The sequence below is a fragment of the Hemitrygon akajei genome, chromosome 13 (assembly GCF_048418815.1).
Source record: "Hemitrygon akajei chromosome 13, sHemAka1.3, whole genome shotgun sequence".
NCBI classification, from domain to species: Eukaryota; Metazoa; Chordata; class Chondrichthyes; order Myliobatiformes; family Dasyatidae; genus Hemitrygon; species Hemitrygon akajei.
In genome coordinates, this window is record NC_133136.1 from 110,213,644 (window position 1) to 110,241,291 (window position 27,648).

At 39.5% G+C, this 27,648-nt stretch overlaps 1 protein-coding gene across 1 annotated transcript in view; it reads right to left on the reverse strand.

The window, feature by feature from the left end:
- blvrb (biliverdin reductase B) overlaps window positions 1-27,648 on the reverse strand; it is a 40,515-nt gene that overhangs the window by 1,897 nt on the left and 10,970 nt on the right. The window contains exons 2-4 of the mRNA XM_073065278.1: window positions 15,850-15,992; window positions 15,476-15,677; window positions 11,614-11,781 (exon numbers count right to left, since the gene is read on the reverse strand). Coding sequence (XP_072921379.1) covers window positions 11,614-11,781; window positions 15,476-15,677; window positions 15,850-15,984 — 505 coding nt within the window. The 5' untranslated portion in view covers window positions 15,985-15,992. The remainder of the gene's footprint in view (window positions 1-11,613; window positions 11,782-15,475; window positions 15,678-15,849; window positions 15,993-27,648) is intronic.

Consider the following 27,648-nt stretch of genomic DNA (forward strand, 5'->3'; position numbering starts at 1 on the left):
TGGTGTACTTATAATCCCTACAATACTCCCCGAAGATTTATAATGTATCCAGATAAGTGGACAGGATTATATCATTGCTGTACATTTTGTTCAGGTGTCTCTACTCATATACCCTGCACAAATTGTGAATTAGCCTACTAATTAAGTGGACCAGAACAGATGTGTTATTGTTTGGTGCATGGCTGCACACTCTATGATCTGGTGTCCTGAGGGAAAAAGGTCTTCTGAGGAATCACCTTCATGATCTCCTGCAATGCTGCATACACAAAGGAGATACGATCAAATTCTTGGTTTTCACCTTATTTGGCATCTTCATGGTTCAATTGTCGATGAAATAAAACCTGTTTACAGTTTTGGCCCAAAATGTCAACTGTACTTTTTTTCTATAGATGCTCCCTGGCCTGCTGAGTTCCTCCAGCATTTTGTGTGTGTTTCTTGGATTTTCAGCATCTGCAGATTTTCTCAATTGTTTTCAGTTTATAATTCTATTAGCAGCTCTATTTATTTCTTCATCTCTGCTCAACACAGATGCAATGTGGCATTTAGTGCCACCTTTGCATCTATTAGCTGGGCAATTTGTGGCAGGCCACAGAAATGCCGAATATGGGTAACTGATAATGAAAGTTCACCTGTAGAAAAAGATCAGCAAGCCACAAACTCTCAACAGATAGACTATCCCAGGGAGAGCTGCACTCTTCACATCTGCTTGAGCAAAATATATGTTCTACAACATCAAGGGGATTTGACCATACTTTAAATGGGCCACTTGCAATTAAGGAAAACATTCAGAAACCTGATGGATATCTGATTGTAGACTTCAGGAGAGGGAAACCAGAGGTCCACGAGCCAGTAATCACCAGAGGATCAAAGGTGAAGAGGGTCAGTAACTTTAAATTCCTGGGTGTCACTATCTCAGAGGACCTGTCCTGGACCCATCATATAAATGAAGAAAGCACAAGAACATCTCTACTTCTTCAGAGTTTGCAGAGACTCAACAGTTCATCAAAAGCCTTAGCAAACTTCTATAGGTGTGTGGTGGAAAGTGTGCTGACTGGCTGCGTTACAGCCTGGCACGAGAACACCAATGTCTTTGAGCGGAAAATCCTACAAAAGGTAGCGGATTCAGCCCAGTATATCACGGATAAACCCTTCCCAATAATTGAGCACATCTACATGAAACATTGCCGTAGGAAAGCAGAATCCAGTACCCTCCTTTCCTCTGTGTATACCACCACCCACAGCTTCAATTTGCTAATTAAATTTGCTGACAACACTATATTGATTGGTCCAATCTCAAATAATAATGAGTCAGTCTACAGAGAGGAAGTCAGCACCCTGACACAGTGGTGTCAAGAAAGCAACCTCTCCCTCAACGTCACAAAAACAAAGGAGTTCTATGTGGACTACAGGTGGAATGGAGACAGGCTAACCCCTATTGATATCAATGGATCTGGGGTTGAGAGGTTGAACACCTTTAAATTGCTTGGCATAAGCATCATCGAGGATCTCATGTGGTCTGTACGTATTGGCTGTGTGGTGAAAAAGGCATAACAGCACCTCTTTTACCTCAGACGGCTGAAGAAGATTGGTATGGCCTCCCAAATTCTAAGAACTTTCGACAGGGGCACAATTGAGAGCATCCTGACTGGCTGCATCACTGCCTGGTATGGGAACTGTACTTCCCTCAACTGCAAGACTCTGCAGAGAGTGGTGTGGACAGCCCAGTGCATCTGTAGATGTGAACTTCCCACTATTCAGGACATTTACAAAGACAGGTGCGTAAAAAGGGCCCGAAGGCCCCAACCACAAACTGTTCCAGTTGCAACTATCCGGAAAACGGTACCGCAGCATAAAAGCCAGGACCAACAGGCTCTGGGAGAGCTTCTTCACCAGGCCATCAGACACTAATTCTGCTGATGCTACTGTATTTCCATGTCATATTGACTATCCTGTTGTACATAATTTTTATTATAAATTACTATAACTGCACATTGCACATTTAGATGGAGACGTAACGTAAAGATTTTTACTCCTCGTGTATATGAAGGATGTAAGTAATAAAGTCAATTCAATTCAAAGATGCTTACCACCCAGGCCACACTTTTTACTTGCTGCCGGTATCAGATAGAAGTTACAGGTGCCTCAGGACACGCACCAGCAGGTCCAAGAACAGTTACTACCCCTCAGCCATCAGGCTCTTGAACAAAAGGAGATAGCTACACTCATTTTAAGGACTTGTTATTTCAAGCCATTAGTCATTTAAATTCACATGTCTGTACATTGCAACAGAGTCATAATGCAAAGATTTTTACTCCCTCACGTTGTGGGATGGATGTAAGATTTTAAATAAATTCTAAATTCTTGTTATTTATTGCTATTTATTTATACCTGCATTTGCACAGTTTGTTGTCCATTGATCCTGTTCTATAGATTTGCTAATTATGCCTGCAGAAAAAGAATGATGACATGTATGTACTCTGATATAAACTTTACTTTGACAGTAGATCAAGTTGCAATGACTAAATGTTTCCAGGAGTGGGGGCTGTGACCAAATACAACACAATCTATGGGTATTGAACTTTCACCTCACAAACGGTGACAACCCTCTGCAGAAACAAAAATGCAGCTTAACCAAATCAGGAGGGGTGATCGTCACAGAAAATGAAGACTGGGAGTTGCTCAATTAGGCAGCAGCATCGAGTAAAATGGCAGTGTACACTTTGACCAAGCAGAGTAAAGGTGGGCTTTAACCATACCTTGTACTTATTTTGGGAAATCAGTTTTTCCTGAGATAATCGCGCCACCGAAACAATACCTATTCAGAAGATGATCTGGACAAAAACCATCACGTAGTTCATCACTTCAGTTAATCCAACCACTGACTTGCAATGGTTTCTTACATTGCTAGACAAATGTACGTTACTTTTTTCTGACTGAATCAGCAATCCTAATCTTCACTCTCCCTTTCGAACAGTCAAGGACATAAAATGCTAAGATATTTTTCTACTCACCTTAGGAAATATAAATTTATCTTCTGCACTTTCTATGTATTTTGGTTAATTTGCAAATCCAGATTCTAAGCTTCTGATTGTTCTCTGGATCCTTGCATACAATTCCTTTCCTCTTCCCACATTCAGAAGTAGCCATCAGATTACTAGTGTGCCCGAATGGTGTCTGGACCATATTTTGCAGAGAAATGCTGGCAGTTCCATGCATTGCCACTGCTGTTCTCCTATGTAGAGTGCCATGTATAAAGATTGTATATCCGGAGCCTGTTGGAAAATTCCCAACTGCCTTCATGCAGCCTGGGAGCAGAGTGGATTGTGTTGTTCGTCCTTCGGAGTCGAAGACGACCACGACTTCTGTCAGGTGGAGGGTTTGTGACTGCGGGTCCGGAGGTGACTGGTGAGGCCAATCCGGGCCCTGAAAGTTCGCCCACATGTGGGACACATGAGGGTAGGTGCTGCAGTGGAAGTGGAGGTAGCTCGAGCCTTGCATGCGGCGCGTTTCCTCTGAGCCTCTGCGGTGCGTCTGATTTCTGCTGCATACGCTCCTTTAGTGGTCCTGCTCCACCAGGTTGGGCGGTCCAGAGCAAGCGATTCCCGGCTACTGGGATCTTTGAGGGAGACTTTGAGGCAGTCTTTGAAACGTTTCTTCTGCCCTCCAACTGAGCGCTTGCCCTGGCTCAGCTCTCCATACAGCAGCTGTTTTGGTAGTCGACTGTCAGACATCCTGACGACATGGCCAGCCCATCTGGCTTGGGCTTTCTGTAGGAGGGTGTAGATGCTGTGGGTGCTAGCCCGCTCCAGGACCTCCGTGTCTGGGACTTTGTCCTGCCATCGTACGTGGAGAAGTCTGCGGAGGCAGCTCAAGTGGAAGTGGTTGAGCTGTTTAGCGTGTCTGCTGTAGACAGTCCAGGTCTCGCTGGCATAGAGGAGGGTGGTGAGAACCACTGCTCGGTAGACCTTCAGCTTGGTGGTAAGGCTGAGTCCTCTCCACTCCCATGCATTCTCACGGAGTCTCCCAAAGGCAGCACTGGCTTTGGCAATTCTGTTGCTGATCTCTGCATCTATGTTCACCACTCGTGATAGAGTACTGCCCAGATAAGTAAAGCTGTCGACTGCCAGTAGCTTCTGCCCCTTTACTGTGATGTGTGGTTCCTGGTAGAGCTTTCTGGGTGTGGGCTGGTACATGACTTCGGTCTTTTTGGTGCTGATTGTAAGTCCGAAGTTGTCACAGGCTCGTGAGAGGCAGTCCATTTCTCGCTGCATCTTCTGCTCTGTGCTGGCGTTGAGGGCGCAATCATCAGCGAATAAGAGGTCTCTGACGCCGGTCTCCTTTACCTTTGTAACAGCCTGTAGACGCCAGAGGTTGAATAGCCCACTGCCAGTCCTGTATCTGACGTGTATACCATCCTGACAATCACGGAAGGCATCATTCAGCATAGCAGAGAAGACCATGCTAAAGAGTGTAGAGGCGAGAACACATCCTTGCTTCACACCGTTCATCACTGGGAAGGCTTCTGACTCGTCACCATCATCCAAAACTTTCACCATCATGCCATCGTGGAACTGCCGAACAATCGTGATGAACCTGCTAGGGCAGCCAAACTTCTCCATTATCTTCCATAAGCCATCTCTGCTGACCGTATCAAATGCCTTGGTCAGATCGACGAAGGTCATAAAGAGGTCGCTGTGCTGCTCTTGACATTTTTCATGTAGTTGGTGTGCAGTAAATATCATGTCGACAGTTCCATGCTCTGCACAGAAGCCACACTGGTTTTCTGGGAGGAGACATTGCTCAAGGTGTTGGAGAAGGCGATTAAGCAGGACGCGAGCCAAGATCTTCCCAGCCATGGACAGGAGGGAGATTGTCACAAGACTGGCGGTTGCCTTTCCTCTTGTAGATGTGGACTATGCTGGCATCTTTCAACTGTTGCGGGATCTTTCCTTTGTTCCACATAGACTGGAAGAGCTCAGTCAGCTTCTGCATCATGAATGGGCCTCCTGCTTTGTAGACTTCAGCAGGGATTGCATCTGATCCTGGTGCTTTGCTACAAGAAAGTTGCCTGATAGTTTTCTGACTTCTTCTTCTGTGGGGAGGTTGTCAAGGTCCAGGTTGATCTCCACCTGAGGTAGGCGAGCAATGGCCTCATCATTGATTTCGGCAGGGCGGTTGAGGACCTGGTTGAAGTGTTCAGCCCATCTCTCCAAAATCTGCTTTTTCTCGGTCAGCAGCCGAGTCCCATCTGCACTGAGGAGGGGGGAGGAGCCAGAGGACTGAGGTCCATACATAGCCTTCAAAGTGTCGTAGAAATGCATGGTGTCATGACTGTCTGCGTAGCCCTGGATCTCATTGGCCTTATTGCTGAACCAGACATGCTGAGTACACAACACACAAATCTGGACCAGCATTCAAAATACAGCATAGAAACGGGCCCTCTGGGCTTTCTCGTCCATACTGAACTATTAGTCTGCATGGTCCCATTGACCTGCACCCACTCCATAACCCTCCATATTTCAAGTGTTGAAATCAAACCCACAGCCACCACTTCAAAAGGCACCTTATTCCACACTTGCACTGCCTTCTGAATGAAAAAGTTCCCCCTCATGGTCACCTTTTACCATTAACCCATGACCTCATATTCTAGTCTCACCCATCTTCAGTGGAAAAAGCCTGCATTTACCTTAGCTATACTCCCCATAATTTTGTATATCTCAAACCTCCTTTCATTCTCCTACCCTCTGGGGAATAAAGTCACAAACTCATCAACCTCAGGCTCTCAAGTCCCAGCTTTGTAAATTTTCTCTGCACTCTTTCAATCTTATTGACGTATTTCCTCTAGGCAGGTGACCAGAACCGCACACAATACTCCAAATCTGATTCACCAGAGTCTTATACAACTTCAATAACATTTCAACTTCTGTAATCAATACTTTGATTTATTAAGGTCAATGTACCGAAAGCTCTCTTCACAACTCTATCTACCTGTGACTCCACTCTCGAGGAATTATGCACTTTCAGTCTCCTCTGTTCTACTGCACCCCTTGGAGCCCCACCATTCACCGTGCAAGTCCTACCCTAGTTTGTCCACCCAAAGTGCAAAACCTCAGACTTGCCTACATAAAATAGCAGCTGGAATTTATTGGCCCATTGTTAAACCTGATCCAGATCCCACTGCAAGCTTTGATAGCTTCCTTGCTGTTCACTATGCCCACAATCTTGGTGTCATCTGCAAAGTTGCTGATCCAGTTTACCATATTATCATGCAGATCACTGATGTAGTCGACAAACAACAATGGATTGAACACTGATCCCTATGGCACACCTCTAACCACAGGCCTCCAGTCAGAGAGGCAACCATCTACTACCACGCTCTGGCTTCTCCCACACAGCCAATGTCAAATCCAATTTACTACCTTATTCTGAAAACCAAGTGACTGAACCTTCTTAACCAGCCTCCCATGTGAGGCTTTGTCAAAAGCATTGCTAAAGTCCATATGGACAAAATCCACTGCTTTGTCTTCATCACCTTTCCTGGTAACTTCCTCAAAAAAAAAACTATGAAATTGTTTAGACAAGACTACTACACACAAAGTCACTTTGACTATCCCTAATCAGTTCCTGTCTATCCAAATACTTGTATATCCAGTTACTTAGAATACCTTCTAATAACTTACCCACTACTGATGACAGGCTCACCAGCTACAATTTCTCAGCTTATTCTTGGAGCCTTCTCAAACAATGGAACAAGACTAGCTTTCCTCCAATCCTCCGGCACCTCAGCTGTGGCTAAATACATTTTAAAGACCTCTGCTAGGGTCCCTGCGATTTCTGCACTAACCTCCCACAAGCTCCGGGGCAGCACGTTGTCAGGACCTGGGGATTTATCCACCCTAACCTGTCTCAAGACAACAAGCAACTTCTCCTCTGTAATCCGTGACCTCACTGCTGTTTTTCTTCACTTCTGCAGACTCTGTGTCCATCTCCTGCGTAAATAGAGATATTTAAGATTCATCCCCATCTCGTTCGGATCCATGCATAGATGACAACTCTGATCTTCAAGGCAATCAATTTTCTCCCTTCCTATCCTTGTGCTCTAAATATATCTCAGGATAAGAATCAGAATCAGGTTTATTATCACCGGCATGTGACATGAAATTTGTTAACTTAGCAGCGGCAGTTCAATGCAGTACATAATCTAGCAGAAAGAAAAAAAATAAACAAGTAAATCAATTACATATATTGAATAGATTTTTTAAAAATGTGCTAAAATGGAAATATTGTATAGTTTTTTTAAAAAGTAAGGTGGTGTCCAAAGATTCGATGTCTATTTAGGAATGGGATGGCGGAGGGGAAGAAGCTGTTCCTGAATCACTGAGTGTGTGCCTTCAGGCTTCTGTACCCCCTACCTGATGGTAACAGTGAGAAAAGGGCATGGCCTGGGTGCTCCTACTTAAACTTCTCTGCTAGGGCAACCTCATGCCTTCTTTTAGCCCTCCTGATTTCCTTCTTTAGTGTTCTCTCACATTTCTTATGCTCAAGTATCTCATTTGTTTATTCCTGCCTACACTTTTCTTCTTCTTAATATCTCTTGAAAACCAGAGTTCTCTAAACCTGTTATCCTTGCATTTTATTCTGACAGGAATATACAAACACTTTACTCTCAAAATTTCACTTTTGAAGGCGTCCCATTTACCAAGTACACCTTTGCCAGAAAACAACCCATCCCAATCCACACTTGCCAGATCAATTCTGTTACCATTAAAATTGGCCTTTCTCCAATTTAGAATCTCAACCCAAGGATGAGATCTCTCCTTCTAATGGCATTATGATCAATGAACAATTGATATTTCAGGTTGAAACCCTTCATCAAGGTTGGAAAGAAAGAAGAGAGATAGCCAGTATAAAAGGGAGAAGGGAAGGGTGGAATAAGAGTTGGTGAGTGATAGATGGATTGGATCCAAGTGACAGGGTGCTGGACAGGTAAAGGGGTGGGGGAGGGGTTGAAAGTGTGAATGATGTAATAAGCTGGGAGGTGATAGGTGGAACTGGCAAAGAGCTAAAGAAGGTGGAATCTGATAGGAGAGGGCTACAGATCATGGAACAAAGCAAAGGTGAGGAGAGGAACAGGAAGGAGGAACGTGTGACTAATGGGCAGATGGAGAATGTGTGGGAGGGAAAAGAGGGAATGTTGGGGCTGGTCAGACAAGGAGAAAATAACAGGAGTGGTTACCAGATGCTATAGAAATTGATATTTGTGCCATCAGGTTGGAGACAGCCAAGGTGGAATATGAAGTGTTGGGTAGGCTGCTTAAAGTATCTTTGCCCGGTGGATCTGTATAGGATCCAACCCTCTTCTTATTCCACATTCCATTCCATTTTAGTTTGCATTAATTTCAAATACATTGTAAAATTAGGGAGTGAATAAACAGAATTCATATCTGATGCTGCCAGTTTGTCATGTTAAAATCCACTCTAGTGTTCTTTTTTTCTTGGAACCAGTCAGAAATTTCATGAATTGTTATCACAAAAGCAGTTTCATTCCAGTTAGGCTCCAGTGATGAATTGTCTCAAAATTTTAAATTAGTTCATCTGAATTATAAAGCCAATTGAATTGATTTAAATAGCTCTTGCAGAAGGACTGAACCAGACAGTTATAAGAAAATCAGTCCACACACTAGGGTGTTGACAGCCGTGATTCTTTGATAAAATCCAGTTTCAAAAATGTTAGATCATATCAGATAAGAGATTCAACTAACTACAAGAACACCTCTTTCCTGGAATACCACTATCACCCATTTGGATCATCTAGCATCTTTGGTTTTTATTGATAGTAATGGCTAGCAACCACGTCCATTCCCGCTTCATCCAGAGGCATGGTCTCACAGTGAAGGTGTGCCTGATTATGCACGTTTTATCCAGCTCACCCAGTATACTTGTATATCCTGTGTTTCACTACAATTTTCTGTGTGTTCTGTAAACTGTGCATTGTATCACCATTCCAGCTGTTATTGCTCTAAATGGACAAACTTGAGGAATAACCAAACTGAAGAAAAATTCTTCCAGTCAATTATTATTCAGTGTCACTAGTTACAGTCGCAAGTGGAATATTTTAAAGAACAATCTCAGTCTCTGAGCTATGCCATTCTGCACTGTTCATGAAGGTGAAAAGACAGCACAGAATGCGCTGACACTGACTGATGTAACCAAAAAGGAGAGGGAAACAGGCAGAGGGGAGTTTGCAAGTGTTCTAGAAAATAACTCAAGCAGGTCAGGTTAAATGAGCACATGAGATGAGTGAGAGACAGTGGGAAATGTCAGGTTATTCACTTTGATAGTGAGAACAACAAAACCAAATATATTTTAAACTACAAAATAGTTGTAATTTTGAGTCAGTGGAAGGGTCTTGGGGTACTGCTACATTAAGGTGCAGAAGCCTGCAGGTACAGCAAGCAATCAGCAATAGAAATGAAAAGAGCTAGAGTACACAAGCAAGAATACCTTGTTACATGTGCACATGAAGTACCGAGTATTTGCCTTAGAGGCACTGTAGTATATATCCCACTAGGGTGATTCCTGAGATGGAGGCTTGTTGTACTACAAGAAAACAAGTAAGGTTGACTTCTACTCATAGAAGTATGACGGGTGATCATATTCAGATTTACAAGATTCACAGGGGGACTGATTGAAGAAATGCATGGAGATTATTTCCTTGCCCTGAAGGATCCAAAATCATAGGTCACAGTTGAGATCAGGGGTCTTCCACAGAGGAAGAAAAAGGAGCAGAATCTTTTACTCTGACAGCAGCAGATTCCGATTTTCAAATTCTAGAACATCCAAGAGTACAGCACAGGAACAGGCCATTCACCCACAATGTTGTGCAAATCCAGCTAAAAAGCAAATCAAAACATCCAAACACTAATCCCTCCTACCTACACCATGTCCATATCCCTCCATCTTGCTTACATCCATGTATCTATCCAAACATCTCTTAAAAGCCTCTAATATATTTGCCTCTACTACCATACGAGGCAGTGCATTTCAGGCATCCACAACTCTGTGTAAAAAACTTACACCTCACATCCCATTGAACATACCCCCTCTCACCTTCAATGCATGCCCTCTGGTATTAGACATTTCAACCCTGGGAAACAGATACTCCCTGTTCACGCTACCTATGCCTCACATAATTTGTAAACCTCTATCAGATGTCCCCTTAGCTTTCGACAATCCAGAGAAAATCAACCCAAGTTTATCTAGCTTCTTGTGATACCACATGCCCTCTAAACCAGGCAACATCCTGATAAGCCTCTTCTGCACCCTCTCCAAAGCTTCAACATCCTTCCTGTAGTGGGGCGACCAAAACTGTATGCAACACCCCAGATGTGGCCTAACCAGAGTTTTACAGAGTTGTAACATAACCCCTTTACTTTTGAACTCAATGCCTTGACTAATAAAAGCAAACATTCCATAAGCCTTGTTAACCATCTTATTGGCTTGTGTAGCCACTTTCAAGGAGCCATGAACTTGGATGCTAAGATCTCTCTGCTCAGCAACACAGTCAATGACCTTGCCCTTAACAGCATACTGTCTCCTTGTATTTGCCCTACTGAGGTGCAACAGCTCACATTTATCTGGATTAAACTCCATCTGCCACTTCTCTACCCATATCTGCAACTGACATACATTGCGCTATATTCTTTGCCAGTCTTTACACTATCCACAACTCCACAAATTTTGGTATTTATCATAAATTTACTAACTCACACGTCTACTTTTTCATCCAGGTCATTTATATACATTACAAACAGCAGAGTTCCCAGCACAGATCCTTGCAGAACTCCACTAATTATAGACCTCCAGCTTGAACAAGTCCCTTTAACCATTACCCTGTCTTCTATGCACAAATCAGTTCTGAATTGAAACAGCCAATTCACCACGGACTGCATGCACCTTAATCTTCTGGTTTCACCCTCTCCCTTGTTATCCTCTTACTTTTAATGTATGCATAGAATACCTCGGGATTCACCTTAATTCTACTTGCCAAAGACTTTTAAAGGTTCCTCCTGGCTTTGCTAATTCCCTTCATCAGTTCTTTTCTGGCTTCTTTATGTTCCTCATTTGCTTTGTTTGATCCTAACTTCCGAAGCTTCACACACTTTTCCTTTTTCTTCTTGACTAAATTCACCACTTCTCTGGACATCCACAGTTCTCTTATCTTTCTATCCCCATCCTTCCTTCTAATAGGAACGTACCTTTCCTTTGTGCAACTGACCTTTAAACACCCCCCCCCCCCCCACATGTCTGATGTGGACTTGCCAGAGAAGAGGTGTTCCCAATTAACACTTCTTAATTCCTGCCAAATTCTGCTATTGCAGTGAAAAGTATACACAGGAGGTTATCACTGACAAGAAATATATTTTATTTTATTTCACTCTCAAATCTGGGAAAAGGCTTGGTAACTGTATATCAAGAATCACAAATTCATTGTTTTACTCTTAAATATACGAACAAATCACAAATTTTTGATAAGATGCCCATCCCTGAATTGAATTGGATATTCATTACAGGATAATCTTATAAAAATATGTTGAAAAACAAGATTTGAACCTGTTTCTGGAGCAGTCTGAAGATTGGGTGGTCGTACTGTCGTCCAATCAAGGTCCTCACACTCCTTGTTCAAATAATTTTCCATCTCATACATGTTGTTCAGTAAGGTACGAATCATGGGGATTAGCATCCATCGCACCATAAACGAGGCCTTTTCTGAACTCTCAGCTGTAAAATAACACTGCATAAGGACCACAATACATTCTTTTCATGAAAACTTAAGAATGGAAACAGAATTTGATCTCTCACACATATTCCACCAATGAATATGATCTTTCCTGATCATTTACTATATTACCACATTCTTGAACTATCCCAAGTCCCTGGATTCTCTTAGTATCTAAACATCTATTGACCTCTATCTTGGAAATGTCAGTGACAGTCTCCATTGCTGTCTAGGGTATAGGATTCTAAAAAGCCACTAACATTTTGGTGAAAAAGAAATCCTCATTCTGCCCTTAATTTGAGACTCTAGCTCTGCTCTGGAAACCCCAACTAGTGGAAACATTAACTCAGCATCTAAGGACTGTACTTTTTTCCCCACAGACGCTGCCTGGCCTGCTGAGTTCCTCCAGCATTTTGTGTGTGTTGCTCGGAATTCCAGCACCTGCAGATATTCTCTTGTTTGTGAAGTCCAAACATTGGAGGAAGGGGGAGATCCTTTATTTGGAATACTGGGAGTTTGAAAATGCAAGAAGTCAAACTACATTCGGATAATGAAACACCAATTAAGATTATGACTGAAATGAAATGGATGTAATAAAAATATTATCAGCCACAGGGGAAATTAACACATGGCATGGATTATCATCAAATATTACAGAATCTCACTCTCTATAGAAGGGTATAATGTAAATACTTGGAGAAAATGTATGAGGGGATATTGAATAAAAAGCTGGGAAATTAGTGTTGTTGATTAAGAGAATCATAGAGTTAAACAGCACAGGAACAGGTTCTTTGGCTCAAAATTTATGCCAACCAAGATTCCTAAACTTGCTTTATTTGGCCCATATCCTTCTAAACTCTTCCAGTACAAGTGCAAACATGTACCTGTACAAACATTTTTTTTTAAATGAAAAGAGAGTAATTACACCTGGCCCTATCACCTCATTCCATACACCTACCACACAGTGTGAAAACCTGCCCCTCAGATCCCCTTTAAATCTTTCCTATCTCACATTAAACCCAAGCCCTCTGGTTTTGGACCGTCTCTTTCCCTGTGTCCAGCTACATCATCTATGTCATTGGTAAATTTATAAACTTCTGTAAGGTCATTCCTGGACTTCTTTGCTCCAGGGAGAACAGCTCCAACCTATCCAATCTCTCTTTATAACTCAAGCCCAACAGTACAGGTGACATTTTTGTGAATTTTTTTTTAAGCTTAGTCACATCCTTCTTCACAGTATGGAAACCAGAATAAAAGACAATGTTCCAAGTACAGTCTAAGCAACATTTTGCACGACTGTAACATGATGCCCCAACTCCTATATTCAACGCCTTGGCCAATTAATGACATACCTTACAGTTTCTACCGGTGTTGCCACTTACAGGAAACTATGTACTTATACCCCCATAGTCTTGCTGTTGAATAATTCTTTGCAGTGTCACTGCATAGTCGCAGCCTGGTTTAACTTCCCAAAATGCATGAACTCATGCTTGTACAGATTAAACTCCATCAGCCATTCCCTTGCCTATTCCCCAGTTAATCTCTATCCTGTTGTAACCTCAGACAACTTTCTACTGTTCATCAATTGTGGTGGTGCCTGTAAACTTATTAATCACGCCACCAGCATACTCCTCCAATTCTTTCAACATATATAATGAATAATTAAGGACATAGCAGCAATCTGTGTGCCACACCATGGATTACAGGTCTCCAAACTGAAAGCAAACCTCTTCTACCACCTACCATCAAGCCAATTTTGCTTTCTCACCCCGGAAGGTTCCCATGTATTCTTATATTCTGGACCAATGCTCATGAAGCATTTCAGATGGAATATTAACCCAGCTTTCTTTAAAGTTCTGAGCAAACTGTCATACTATTCTTGAGTTTTAAGCTTTTATTTCTATTAATGGTTTTGTATTTTCAGTAATTTTTCACATTGCTATAGCTTTACCCTTTTCAGAGAATGCTGAATGTGGTGTATAACAGCTTCACATGATATCCAAGGATACTGCCTGATTAGTAACCCATTTCTTTCTACTCTTTAAATTTAATCAATAAGAATTGTTAATTTAATGAATTTTTAAATCAAGATATCAAATAGCTACAGTGTTCTCACCCCTTTCAATTTTAGTTCTCTCCATTAAAGACAATGCTACTTTTGCTCACAGCCACTGATAAACTAGCTTTTCCTCACTTACCCGAATGCCCTCTGATTTTAATTACTTATATCCATGATGTATTCTTACTTTCCTTTGTTCTTCTAGGCCATTTAGACCCCTATTACCCAAGAAACGTGTTGCCTCCCTTTATTCTTTTTTCCTTCATTGATATTCAGCCATCAATTACACAACAAATAGCTAGCTTATAAATGCCTATCTCAACTTTTCCCCAGTTTTCCTCTACATTAAAAATAACTCCCACCCCTCTCCTACTAATTGTGTACCATCCACAAATTTTGAAAATGTAGCTCCAAGTCTCATTCAAGTTATCGGTTGTTCTCCTAGTCTAATGAGTTTATATCTAAAATATCTTGTCATTAGAAGGGTTTTTTTTGAGAACCATTATATTTATGTTCTGCAACTTTAACAAAAAAAACTGATGAGAAATAAAACAAACATTAATTTGATGGCTGTGGGTATTCTTTCTTTAAAAAATTTAACAACTATAATTTCCTTTATCTACCTTACTAGGATTTGTTGTACAATCTTCAACTGTTGAGGTTTGTTCAGCACTAACACTTGCATCAATTCCCTTAGCCATATATCCAACAATGAATTAGTAAATCAAATAATATCCAGTGAATACACAAAAAATGCTGAAACTCCAGCTTCATTGATGTTGAGATACATCCTAGGATGTGCCAGGGTTATCGGATCTTTCAACATCAGACACCCTCGCCTAGGCAACCCATTCAGGGTTGATCAGGCCCGGGCTTACAGTATGTCCCTGCAGTGCCGGACCACAGGTCACACCTCTTGATCCATAGTCATCTGGAGGCTTGCTCAGCAGTCTCTGTGTCAGTCCTGATGGCTCTTCTTTACAGCCCTTGTAATGCCAAGGAGAGAGTAGGTTCTGCAGAGTAAACAGCCAGCAAAACCTCTACACCCCAACTCTACAGGCTCATCGTGTCCTCCACCCATCTCTGGCACTGCTCTACCAGCTCCTGGTATTTGGCTTTCTTACATTCAAACACCTCCTCAATCCGATCTTCCCAAGGAACCGTCAGTTCTACGGTGACCACCTGCTTCAAGGTTTCTGACGGAATGACCACGTCAGGCCTCAGGGATGATAATGCGATGAACAGCACCATTTTAAACCTTCAATCATATCTATGACCAAAGTCTCCACACAATTTAAAAAAAACAACTCTACTGTACATGCTCCAAGTCATGTTTCTGACCAGGAGGCATTCTGTCAGTTAACTTCCCATTGATCCTCAACTTTCCAACTAAGGTACAAGGAATTAAGATCAACTGGTATCCTCCCATGAAGCAGAATTGAAGGATATGGATAAACAGACAAGGACAAGCAGGTATCCAGTTCTTCCCATAAAATCCAATTTCAATTATAACTCCTATATTCACACTTACAATAAAACATTCACACTCTATTCTGAATCTCCTAAAAGCAATAGTGTTATAATTCTGTTCTGAGATGTTTACATAGGCAGTTTTCATTATGCATATAAGGACTCACTTTGTGTGTACCAGGATGTCATTACTATAATTCGATTCACTTTTGCCAGGCGCATCGCAGCAACAATTGCTTTCATTGATTCCGTATATCCAGTAATTTGAGAAAACACACTTATTGGGAAACCAAGACAGGAGAGAACAGCATCCTGCTCATTAAAGTGTTTTGCAAGGCTGTCCAGTGAGAAGATATTTGCTTCGACAACCTGCAAAAGAATTCATAAAATGAAGAAGAAAAAGTTTGCATCAGGCTACAGGTTGTCATACGGGAACTGGAAGTATAATAAATTAGATATAGATTCTTAAACGAGGAAATTATAAGTAAATGTTGATTTTATTGAGGAGTAACACAAAACAATTCTACACACGAGCAACTACCTGGAGGTTATCATGCTGAATAGTGAGCTTGCTAGGAGTTCTTACAATCGCTGTCACCACATGGCCCTGATGCAGAGCCTGTCTCACCAGAAACTGGCCTGTTCGTCCTGTGGCACCAAACACCAAGAGTTTCATTCTTCACTCTAGAAGAGACAAACAGTTAAGTCACACAATCATCAGATGTGGATATTCATAATTCCAAATGCAGTTTTACAGACCAATAACTTTGTTGTTAATTCCAAACATATTCTCTCAATATAGAATCTAACTGTAAGAACTCACACGTTCTCATCACAGTACTTGTCAGCTCCCAGAAGTAGCCTGGGAGCTGCAGGATGCTGGTGTCCAAGATACTGGCAGGATGGAAGGGGATACCAACCAAGATGACAGCAATGCAGCAATGGCTGGAGTTTCTGGGAGTAATTAAGTCACATGGCTGGTTCATCCCAAAGAAGCCGTGTTCTAAAGGGAATAGGAGACAACTGTGGCTGGCAAGGCAGCAAGAAAGCAGATAAGGCATAACGTATAATAAAAATGAGTGGGGGTAGCTGAAGGATTGGGAAGCTTTTAAAAAATCAATTGAAGGGAACTAAAACCAATAAGAAAGGAAGAAATATAAAGGTAAGCTAGGAATAATATAAAAGAAGATTCCACTGAATTTTTCAGGTATACAAAGAGTAAAAGAGAGAGAAGAGTGGTCTTCAGACCACTGGAAAATGTCACCAGGGAGGTAGCAATGGGGAATTAAAAAAAATGGAGGATGAACCGAACAAGAGTTTTGCACCAGTCTTCACTATAGAAGTCATCAGAAGCATGCCAGAAATTGGAATATGTCAGGACAGAAGTGAGTGCAGTCACAATTAGTAGGGGCAAGGTGCTTGGGAAACTGAACTGTCTAAAGGTAGACAAGTCACCTGGACCAGATGGACTAGACCCCAGGGTTTTAAAAGATCTAGCTGAAGAGATTGAGGAGACATTAGCAATGATCTTTCAAGACTCACTAGATTCTGGAATGGTTCTGGAGGACTGGAAAATGGCAAATGTCACTCCATTCTTTAAGAAGGGAGGGAGGAAGAAGAAGGGCCAGTTAGCAGGACTTCAGTACTGGCAAGATGTTAGTTTCCAACATTAAGGATGAGGTTTTGGGGTGCATGGGGGGCACTCAATAAAACAGGCTGAAGTCAGCATAGTTTCCTCAAGGACAAATCTTGCCTGACAAATCTGTTGGAAACCTTTGAGAAAATAACAGGCAGGATAGACAAAGGAGAGTCAGTGGATGTTATTTACTTGTATTTTCAGAAATCTTTTGACAAAGTGCCACACATGAGGCTGCAAACAAGATAAGAGCCCTTGGAATTATAGGAAAGATACTAGTATTGGCAGAAGATTGACTAACTGGCAAAAGGCAATGAGTGAGAATAAAGGGTGCCTTTTCTGGTTAACTGCCTGTGACTAATGGTGTTCTGCAGAGGTCGGTGATGGGACTGCTTCTTTTCGGATTATATGATAATAATCTTGATGATGGAATTGATGGATTTGTGGACCAAAGATCGGTGAAGAGGCAGGTAGTGTTGAGGAAGCAGGGAGTCTGCAGAAGGACTTGGACAAATTAGGAGAATGGGCAAAGAAGTGGCAGATGGAATACAGTGTAGGGAAGTGTATTGCCATGCACTTCAGTAGAAGGAATAAAAGCATAGACTATTTTCCTAGGAAGCAAATAGGAAAAAAATTGGTCATGCAATAGAACTCAGGAGTCCTAATACAAGATTTCCTGAAGGCCAACTTGTAGATTTAGTCAATAGTAAGGAAGGTAAATGCAATGTTGGTATTCATTTCAAGAGGACTAGAGTATACAGTAAAAGCAAGGCTGTAATTTTGAGGTTTTATAAGGCATTGGTCAAACCACACTTGGTGTATTGTGAGCAGTTTTGGGCTCCAAATCTAAGAAAGGATATACAGGCATTGGAGAGGGTTCAGAGGAGGTTTACGTGAATTAATTATCCTGGGAATGAATGGGTGGAGAACTTGATGGCTCTGGGCCTGTACTCACTGATGTTTATAAGAATAAGGAGGAGATCTCTCATTTGAAGCCTACCAAATATTGAAAGGCCTACACAGAGGGAGCATGGAGAAGAGGTTTCCAATAGTCAGGGAGTCTAGGACCAGAGGACACAGCCTCAGACTAGGATGTCCCTTTAGAACAGGGACAAGGAGGATTTCTTTAGCCAGAGGGTGTTCAATCAGTAGAATTCATTACCACAGATGGCTGTAGAGGCCAAGTCATTAGGTATATTTAAAGTGCAGGTTAATAGGTTCTTGATTAATAAGGGCATCAAAGGACAAGGCAGGATAATGGGGTTGAGAGGGAAAATAAATCAGAGATGATCGAATGGCCAATTCTGTTTGTATGTCTTATGGTCTTGTACTGTCCTTTCACTTTTGGATTTTATTTTTAAGGTCAGATTGATAGAAGCAAAACTGAACTTAATTGGCTTCAAATACTCTAGGTGTAATGAGTTTGCAAAGTATCAATTCAAATCCTGTTGGTGTGTATCCACAGCACAGATCTGAGGGATATGCTTTTGGTACAGTTTTGTCTTCCACCCTTTAACCAACAATATTTGGGATTGATAGAATAAACTACTGAATATTAAACTAATGTAATATTTGCTACTACACTGAATTATAAATGATGAAATAAAACATGCAATATTACAGTTTCCCATCTTGATGATAGTATTTCTATGCTACAAGTTAGATTCAAGGTGCACTTGAATTGGCAATTATATCTGTTATAAATTACTCCATTCATAATTACTCCTGAATGGATTAATGTATTGCAGAATAATACAAACTAGCAGGCACTAGTTTAATATCTAGTCCTTGCGTAGTCAATTCTGCAGTTTGTTTCTCTCCTAGACATCAAATCAGAAGAGGTATTAATCTCTTTGACTTGTTGACATACATGTTACACAATTCAGCCCTCACCAACATTTCCATCCATCACTTTCCCACAGACAACCTGCCCTAGGGTCAGGCATTTTACCCATTGGTGAGGATGCCAATATGTCAGAATGGGTTTGGAGATTTTGGACCAAAGGTAATTATTGATAAATAGGAAACTACCAACGGTAGCCAAATAAAGGGATGTACTGTGTATGGATGGAAGTCTGAAAACAATCTTTCAAACAGATTGGTCATTAAAATGGAATTAATTTTCTCTCTTTGATTTAAAAAACATTTTATCTAATTTTCCATCTTGTGGAAAAGATTTAATGAACATTCAAATAATTCCTATAGTAGTGAGATCATTATTTTTCTTCTAAATTAGCTTCTATGATTGAATTCATCCACTTATCACATGCTCTTCTCTCTGCATTGCTTTTAATAACACACTATAACTGCCTCATTGTGCCCCTTTCAAATTTAAATAATGCCAGGCTGTGTTTTGAAAAATAGTTGTGATATTCATGTCACACTAAAATCAGTCTGTTTGAAAGTAATTTTTCCCAGATTCCAAATATGCAAAAAAAAACTTCCAGCCAGAACAAAGGAAAGCCTATATCATTACAGAAAAGTGTTAATGTTCTAAGCCGCTAGGTTTTGTGGGGTTGTGGTATTGCTCTTTTCAGTTTACAAAGGGGACAAGATGGTAATAATGGTTGTCAAAGGATTCAGTAGGAGACATGGCCAGTTGGAGAAGAAGGCAGAGAAATAGCAGATGGAGTTTAATATGGACAAGTGTCAGGCATTGCATTCATATAGGGAAATATATGGTAAAATGGCAGACCCTTAGAAACATTTGTATTCAGCAAGAGTGCAATTCTATAACTTCCTGAAAGTAGCAGTACAGGTAGATACGGTGAAAAACAAGCAGTACGACATACCTGGGATGTTGAGTAGAAAAGTCAAGAAGTTTTGCAGCTATATAAAAAGTTGGCTAGGCTACATTTGGAGTTCTGCTCATTGCATTACAGGATGAACATGGAGGTTTTGGAGAGGATGCAGAAGATATTCCAATGATGTTGCATGATTAGAGAGCTTTAGCTAGAAGGACAGTTTTGAAAACATCGAATCCAAAGGGCAAAAGAGAAGTATATAAAACTATGAGAGGCATGGATTGGATAGATAATCGTAGTCTTTTCCCTACGGTGGAAATGTCAAATATCGGTGGGTATGTTGAAGGCACGAAAGTGGCAGTTTAAAAGAGATCTATGAGATGATTTTTTATATATTCAGAGAACAGAATGTGCTGCCAAGAGTTCTGGAAGCACATACAACAGCAACATTTAAGAAGAATTTCGATAGGCATGTGAATAGGTAGGGGATGGACGGACATAAACCATGAACTGGCAGAAGGGATTAGTTCAGATTGCTATTGTGGTTGGCATAGACATCGTGGGTGAGGGGTTGATTGCTGTGCTCTCCTCTACAATGTTCTGTGTCATGGTCTTTCTCCCCCTTGTTCAATAATAATATGCATCCATGTGAGTATTTAATCCAAATAGTCTTCACTGGGTCTCTAGTTATGATGAGAGTTAACTCATATTAAACGTCAAAAATATTAGTTGCCAGCAAGCTGTGATAGAAACATAGAAAACCTACAGCACAATACAGGCTCTTCAGTTCACAAAGTTGTGCCAAACATGCCCTTACGTTAGAAATTACCCAGGGTTACCCATTCCCCTCTATTTTACTGAGCTCCATGTACCTGTCCAGGAGTCTCTTAAAAGACCCTATTGTATCTGCCTCCACCACCATTACCAGCAGCCCATTCCACGCACTCACCGCTCTGCATAAAAAAAAACTTACCTCTGACATCTCCTCTGTACCTACTTCCAAGCACTTTAAAACTGTGCCCTCTCATCTTAGCCATTTCAGCCCTGGTAAAAAGCCCCTGACTCTCCACACGATCAATGCCTCTCATCATCTTATACACCTCTATCAGGTCACCCCTCATCCTCTGTTGCTCCAAGGAGAAAAGGCCAAGTTCACTCAACCTATTCTCATAAGGCATGCTCCCCAATCCAGGCAACATCCTTGTAAATCTCCTCTGCACCCTTTCTATGGTTTCCACATCCTTCCTGTAGTGAGGTGACCAGAACTGAGCACAGTACTCCAAGTGGGGTCTGACCAGGGTCCTATATAGCTGCAACATTACCTCTCGGCTCTTAAACTCAATCCCACGATTGATGAAGGCCAACTTCATCATTGATGTATGCCCTCTTAATCAGAGAGTCAACCTGTGTAGCAGCTTTGAGTGTCCTATGGACTCGGAACCCAAGATCCCTCTGATCCTCCACACTGCCAAGAGTCTTGCCATTAATGCTATATTCTGCCATCATATTTGACCTACCAAAATGAACCACCTCACACTTATCTGGGTTGAACTCCATCTGCCGCTTCTCAGCCCAGATTTGCATTCTATCAATGTCACACTGTAACCTCTGACAGCCCTCCACACTATCCACAACATGCTCAACCTTTATGTCATCAGCAAATTTACTAACTCATCCCTCCACTTCTTCATCCAGGTCATTTATAAAAATCACGAAAAGTAGGGGTCCCAGACCAGATCCCTGAGGCACACCACTGGTGACCAACCTCCATGCAGAATATGATCCATCTACAACCACTCTTTGCCTTCTGTGGGCAAGCCAGTTCTGGATCTACAAAGATCCCATTCCTCCTTACTTTCTCAATAAGCTTTGCATGGAGTACCTTATCAAATTCCTTGCTGAAATCCATATACACTACGACTACTGCTCTACCTTCAATCCTCAAAAAATTCAATCAGGCAAGTAAGGCACGACCTGCCGTTGACAAAGACATGCTGACTATTCCTAATCATATTATGCCTCTCTAAATGTTCATAAATCCTGCCTCTCAGAGTCTTTCTTTCTTTTCCAATCTTTATTATTATTATTAATATCAACATAATAAGATTAATACATAGATAATGGGATTACAAACATACAAATTTAAACTGAACATGAAAGGATACATAAGCAATAGTTACAATATAAATGAGTCCTCCCAAATCATGGACAATACAAGTAACATATAAACAAAGCAAAACTAGGTATATCATAATATATATAAAAAAAAAACAGAAAATAAAAAGAAAAAAAATTAATTTATGCTGGAAAAACTAATCTAACAACCTAATAACTAATAAGGAAAAAAAAGAAGAAAAAAAAGGAGAAAAAAATAGATGAAAAAAAAATGGGCTGTTTATAATATCTAACAAAAATACAAAATCATCAGTGTCGTCAACTCCGATCCTCTCAACATATGTAAAATCAAAACTGGAAAAACAAATAGGCTTGGAACAGGGTCACATTACATCATATGATAATATTGAATAAATGGTCTCCATATCTTTTCAAATTTAATAGAAGGGTCAAATACAACACTTCTAATTTTTTCTAAATTTAGACATAACATAGTTTGAGAAAACCAATGAAATACGGTAGGATTAATTTCTTTCCAATTCAACAAAATAGATCTTCTAGCCATTAATGTAAGAAATGCAATCATTCGACAAGCAGAAGATAAATGGTCTGAGTCCATCATCGGTAAACCAAAAATTGCAGTAATAGGATGAGGTTGTAAATCAATGTTCAATACCGTGGAAATAATATCAAAAATGTCTTTCTAATATTTTTTCAAAAGCGGACATGACCAAAACATGAGTTAAAGACGCTATCTCAGAATGACATCTGTCACAAATAGGATTTATATAGGAATAAAAACGAGCCAATTTATCCTTAGACATATGAGCCCTATGCACAACTTTAAACTGAATTAATGAATGTTTAGCACATATAGATGATAAATTGACCAATTGAAGAATTTTATCCCAATTCTCAATAGGGATAGTAAGGTTAAGTTCTCTTTCCCAATCATTTTTAATCTTACAGAAGGGCTCTGAATGTATTTTCATAATTATATTGTAGAGTTTTGATATTACACCTTTCTGAGAAGGATTTAGTTCTAACAAATTCTCCAAAATACCCGAAGACTCAAGATTTGGAAAGGTAGGAAGTACAGTATTTAAGAAATTCCTAATCTGTAAATATCTAAAAAAATGAAATCTAGGCAAATTATATTTATTAGATAATTGTTCAAAAGACATAAAACAATTATCCAAAAATAAATCGGAAAATCGTAGTAATCCTTTAGTCTTCCAAGCTGAATAAGCTTGGTCTATAATAGAAGGATAAAAAAAGAAATTGAATACAATTGGAATATTCAAAACAAACTGAGTCAACCCAAAAAATTTCCGAAATTGAAACCATATACGTAAAGTATGTTTAACTATCGGATTGTCAATTTGTTTCTGCAATTTAGAAAGAGCAAAGGGAAGAGAAGACCCTAAAATAGAACCCAATGAAAATCCTTATACAGATTTAATTTCCAAGTTCACCCAATGAGGGCTAAAAGATAAATCCCAATCCTTTAAACAACATATCAAATATCGGATATTGACTGCCCAATAATAAAATCTAAAATTAGGCAATGCCAATCCACCTTCCTTCCTTGCCTTCTGTAAATATTTTTTACCTAATCTAGGATTTTTATTCTGCCATATATATGAGGAAATTTTGAATCAACATTAGCAAAAAAAGAGTTTGGAATAAAAATTGGTACTGCTTGAAATATATATAAAAACTTGGGTAAAATAATCATCTTAATAGCATTAATCCGACCTATCAGAGATAAAGATAATGGTGACCATTTAGTGAACAAACATTTAATCTGATTGATTAAGGGTAAAAAATTAACCTTAAATAAGTCCTTATAATTTTTTGTGATTTTAATCCCCAAGTATATAAAAGAGTCATTAACTAATTTAAAAGGTAAATTTCCATAAATTGGAACCTGTCTATTTAAAGGAAACAATTCACTCTTATTAAGATTTAATTTATACCCAGAAAAATTACTAAATTGAGCCAACAATGATATAACTGCAGGAATGGATTTCTCAGGATCAGAAATAAATCATCTGTATATAATGATAACTTATGTATATCCGTCCCACGAGTAATGCCAAAAATGTTCGGTGATTCTCTAATAGCAATTGCCAAGGGTTCTAAAGCAATATCAAATAATAATGGACTAAGAGGACAGCCTTGTCTAGTACCCTGAAATAAACGAAAAAAAGGAGATCTTTGATTGTTAGTAAAAACCGAGGCTACTGGAGTATGATATATCAGTTTAATCCAGGAAATGAATGTCGGACTAAAATTAAACTTCTCAAGCACAGTAAATAAGTATGACCATTCAACTCTATTAGATGCTTTCTCCGCATCTAATGAAATGACACATTCTGAGGTGCTATGTGAAGGAGTACAAACAATATTCAATAATCTCCTAACATTGAAAAAATAGCGATTTTTAATAAAACCAGTTTAATCTTCCAAGATAATTTGAGGTAATACCTTCTCCAGTCTGGATGCCAGTAACTTGGAAAAGATCTTGGAATCTACATTCAAAAAGGATATTGGTCTATAGGATACACAGTCAGTAGGGTCTTTATCTTTCTTCAATATTAAAGAAATGGAAGCTCTATAAAAAGATTGTGGCAGATTACCCAATCTAATTGCTTCTTCAAAAACCCTGCATAACCAAGGAGAAAGAGTAGAGGAAAAACATTTTAAAAATTCTACTGTATACCCATCTGGACCTGGTGCTTTCCCAGAATTCATAGAGGAAATAACCCCTTTAATTTCTGCATCCGTAATAGGAGTTTCTAACATTGAAAGATCATCTAATGATAATTTTGGAAAATTCAATTTCCCAAGAAAATCATAGATGATATTATAATCATGAGGGAATTCAGAATGATACAGGGAGGTATAAAAATCTTGAAAAGATTTGTTTATCTCATCATGGTTAACTGTCAAATCACCATTCTGCTGACGAATCTTAATAATTTGGCGTTTAACCAAAGCATTCTTCAATTGATTAGCTAACAGTTTACCCGATTTATCACTATGTATATAAAAATCAGATCTGGTTTTCATTAATTGATTTTCAATCGAAGATGTAAGTAATAAACTATGTTCCATTTGAAGTTCAACCCTTTGTTTGTAAAGCTCCTTACTAGGAGCAATCAAATATTTCTTGTCAATCTCTTTAATTTTATCAACCAATAAAAGAGTTTCTTTCTTAATGCGTTTTCTCAAACCAATGGAATAGGAGATAATCTGTCCGCGTATATATGCTTTAAAGGTGTCCCAAAGTGTTCCGCAAGAAATATCATCCGTGGAATTAGTTGAAAAGAAGAAATCGATCTGTTCCTTCATAAATTTAATAAAATCCGGATCTTGCAGTAAGGTAGAATCAAATCACCATTGTCTAGCACTAGAAGCTGTATCCATAAATTTAATAGAAAGTTTTAATGGAGCATGGTCAGAGATGGCTATAATATCATAATTACAACCAATTACCGATGGAATAAAACAAGTCAATAAAAAAAAAATCAATTCTCGAGTAGGAATGATAAACATGTGAGAAAAATGAAAACTCTTTGTCCTTAGAATGCCGAAATCTCCAAATATCAAAAATTCCATTATCAGTCAAAAAAGAATTAATATAAGTGGCCGACTTATTAGGTAAAGTCTGAGTAGATATAGATCTGTCCAACAAAGGATTTAAACAACAAGTCACCACCCATTATTAACCTATATTCATTTAGATTTGGTAGGGAAGTAAATAAGGACTTTAAAAAAAAATCAGGATAATCCACATTTGGAGCATAAACATTAACCATAGCAACCTTTTTGTTAAAAAGTAACCCAGTAATTAACAAATATCTACCATTTGGATCTGAAATAATATCGTGTTGGACAAATGCAATAGAGGAGTCAATAAAAATTGAAACTCCCTTTACTTTAGCATTCGAATTCGAATGGTACTGTTGTTCCCTCCAAAACCTAAAAAAATGATGATTATCCTCTTTCCTCACATGAGTTTCTTATACAAAAATAATATGTGCATTCAGTCTTTGGAATACTTTGAAAATCTTTTTCCGTTTAATCGGATGGTTTAAGTCATTAGTATTCCAAGAGACAAAATTAATGGTCTGAGCCATATTTCTGAAATCAACCCTTTGGTATATAAAGGGATAACCAAATTATGAACTCATGCACCCAGAAGAGGAACAAAAATAAGGGGCGGACCCGGAAGTGACAACATCGCAGATATTTTAGTAGTTTAAAATCAGCCCAAATGAAAAAACTAAAAAAAACTGATAAAAAGAACAATGGATTTAGAAAAAAAAACCACCCCCACCCAAGAAGAGAAAGCTCCTCCCAAGCCAGGAGAAGGCTAGGAAGAAAGAGGAATGACACTAAATCTACCCCCATATCAGCAGAAGGCAACTCCGTATATAAAGGATAAAAAAAATCCACCCAAACTCCAAAAAAAAAATAATGATCACTATAGTAAAACAAACTTCTTAATATAATTGCTAGTAAAAAAACAAAAGGAATATAATCACTAGTAACTTATAATTCGGGTTAAAACCCAAACAAACCAAAAAAAATTTAAACTGTGATAAGAAATGCATTATAGGAAGAAGACGAGAGGAAAAAAAAGGCGAAATCAAAAAAAAGCTAAAAATATTTTAGAGAAGAAACCACCATCTTAGTAAAAAAAAAATTCACCTTCGAAGGATTAATAATAATGACCAACGATAAAGTACAGTGGTTAAAGTAAGTAAAATAAAAAGATTAGTACGTCGAAAAAAAAGCTTTAATTAGAATATAAAATGTAGAGTAAACCTACACCAATAGCCAGAAACAAAATCTGGTTTTGGAAACAAAAACTGTTTTGTAACGATCAAAATCACTCATTTATTAAAAACGAGAGTCAAACAGTAGAATAATGCTCATCCAGAAAGCTTTGAGCTTCAGATGTGGAGAGAAAAACACGCCGTGGTGCATTCGAAGGCGAGATTCTGAGCTTCACAGGGTATAAGAGCGCAGGTTTTAGATTTTTCTCATAACATTCGGACATCAGAGGTTTAAAAAGAAGCCTTGCCTTCATTACTTCTGGGCTAAAATCCTCCACTAATCAAAAATCGAATTCTTGGAATTTGACCATCCCTAAACGGCGAGCCACACGAATAAGTTGCTCTTTGACATGCACATAGTGAAATCGGACAATAACAACCAGTGGTTTAGATGCAGAACTTGGTGATCGGTGCATAATTCTGTGAGCGCGATCAAGTAACGGAGGACTGTCTGGGAATACAGAAGGAAATGCATCCTTTAAAAGTTGAGCAAAATACTTTGAGGGGTCCCCTTGTTCAATACCTTCCGGGAGACCAAATATGCGTAAGTTCTGTCTTCTGGACCGATTCTCAAAGTCGACACTCTTGGCTTTAAGTGTTTCCACCTGTTTAATCATCGAAGATAATTTCTGCTCCAGTTTTTCGATTATCAAGTCTCGCTTCCGAGCGTCCTCTTGCAAAGTTGCGATTAGAGCTTGCTGCTGGTTAACTACTGAATCAGTCTTATCCATATAATCCTGAAAAGCCTTTATATCTTGTTTGAAAATTTGTTGTTGTTCGTCAAATTTTTCATTTAAAAGCTCCAATAACATTTCATAAGTCAATTCAGTGCGCTTAGGATCGGTCTTCTTTTTCCTTCCGTTCCCGTTAGAATCTTTCCCGGGTTCTCGCCCTTTAGATCTCAAAGCCATTTCTGTACTCATTTCTTCAAAATTCACAATAGACTCTTAAAGGTAAGTCCAAAAAAGTAGCAAGAATCTTTTGGTGTAGGTAAAAGT